The following is a 1,354-nucleotide window of genomic DNA, read 5'->3' on the forward strand; positions in this document are numbered from 1 at the left end:
TTTAGCCATCCTATTTGTTAAAAAAAAAAAAAAAAAAAAAAAAACTGTAGTATGAGTTTTTATAACTGCTTATTGTTGTTGCTGTTGTCCATTGTTGTCATCTTTCTTTGTTAAATCAGGTCTCTCTTGTAAATGAGTCCTCGAGGCTCAATGGGATTTACCTGTATAAATAAAGGTTGAATGATTGATCACGGCTGAAAATGTACCAGCATCACATGCACGAAACAGTGAAGTCATAGTCAGCAGCATAGTCAATCAGTTTTCTAGAGTGATAACATTTCAAGAATCTAATAAAGAATTATTTCACAATGAATTCATCTTTATTCTTAATGTTGCAGCAGTCCCAGCTGAATGCACGCAGCTCAAAAACTTCTCTTTGTTTTCTGTAACTACAGACAAGATCATGGAATCTGATCCACATCAAGAGCATTGTGTTGTGAACAGTACGACGGTTTTAATCCTTTAACTTCATGACAGTTCATCAGAGGAAAAGCAACACCCTATTTAACCGCTTTAAATACTAGTTTTAAATATTTTTACACAAAAAAACTACTCAGTCTTTTAGAGCTCTGTCTAAAATAAAAATATCTGATTTAAATAATGTTTTATTTTAACTCTTGAGTTTTTGTTTAAATGCTCTTAGTTTTGTTTTGTAAATTGACAAACATGCATTTTTTATGGTAATTTAAAAATGTATTTTCCTCCATTAGTTCACCCTCTGGGTCACCGTTCACATCCTCATCTGTTCTGGTTCTGTTGGCCCAGTCCGAGAGCTTGTGGACCCCCTCCTCTGTGTATCTTCTAGTAGGGCTCGTCCGCTCTTCCTCTTCTGAAACAAATCATGTTCTTCATCAACAAAGTCCTCACTGGCTGACTCACTGTTGTTCTCCTCCATGATCCTCTCCTCTGTCTGAGAGGTTCTGACTCGACGGGTCTGTCTTCCTCTGGCTCTGCAGCTCTTCCTCGCGTTCAAAAATCGTCTCATTGTTCTGACTCAAACACACTTTGACTAAACCTTAAAGACACTAAACTACACCCCAACTATAAAACCCAAACACCAAACATCACAAATCTGTCAACCCCATGAATCACTCGTGCCCTCACTCACTTCAACACCTCCGTTCAACTTCAGATATGATGTTGACTTTCAGAAAAAGATGTGGAGTGGATTATTTATCGTAACTCTGGTTGTACTTGGGCCTATCGCCACAGTTTAAAAACTGTTGTGTACTTCTTCATTCAACCTGTATTTAGACAGGTTAATCCCATTGAGCCTCCAGGACTCATTTACAAGAGAGGCTGTGACTATCACATGCCGGCGCGTGGATTGACACGGGGGGGGGGGGGGGGGGGG

General features: G+C 39.1%; 1 protein-coding gene across 1 annotated transcript in view; it reads right to left on the minus strand.

Moving 5' to 3' along the window:
* Positions 1-895, minus strand: part of LOC119426790 (enhancer of polycomb homolog 1) — a gene marked incomplete at its 3' end in the record, with an annotated part of 20,540 nt that extends 19,645 nt beyond the window's left edge. Inside the window, 2 exon segments of the mRNA XM_037694370.1 lie at positions 735-829; positions 880-895. Coding sequence (XP_037550298.1) covers positions 735-829; positions 880-895 — 111 coding nt within the window.
* Positions 896-1,354: the final 459 nt, after the last annotated feature.

The sequence above is a fragment of the Nematolebias whitei genome, chromosome 20 (assembly GCF_014905685.2).
Source record: "Nematolebias whitei isolate Nwh7 chromosome 20, NemWhi1, whole genome shotgun sequence".
NCBI lineage: Eukaryota > Metazoa > Chordata > Actinopteri > Cyprinodontiformes > Rivulidae > Nematolebias > Nematolebias whitei.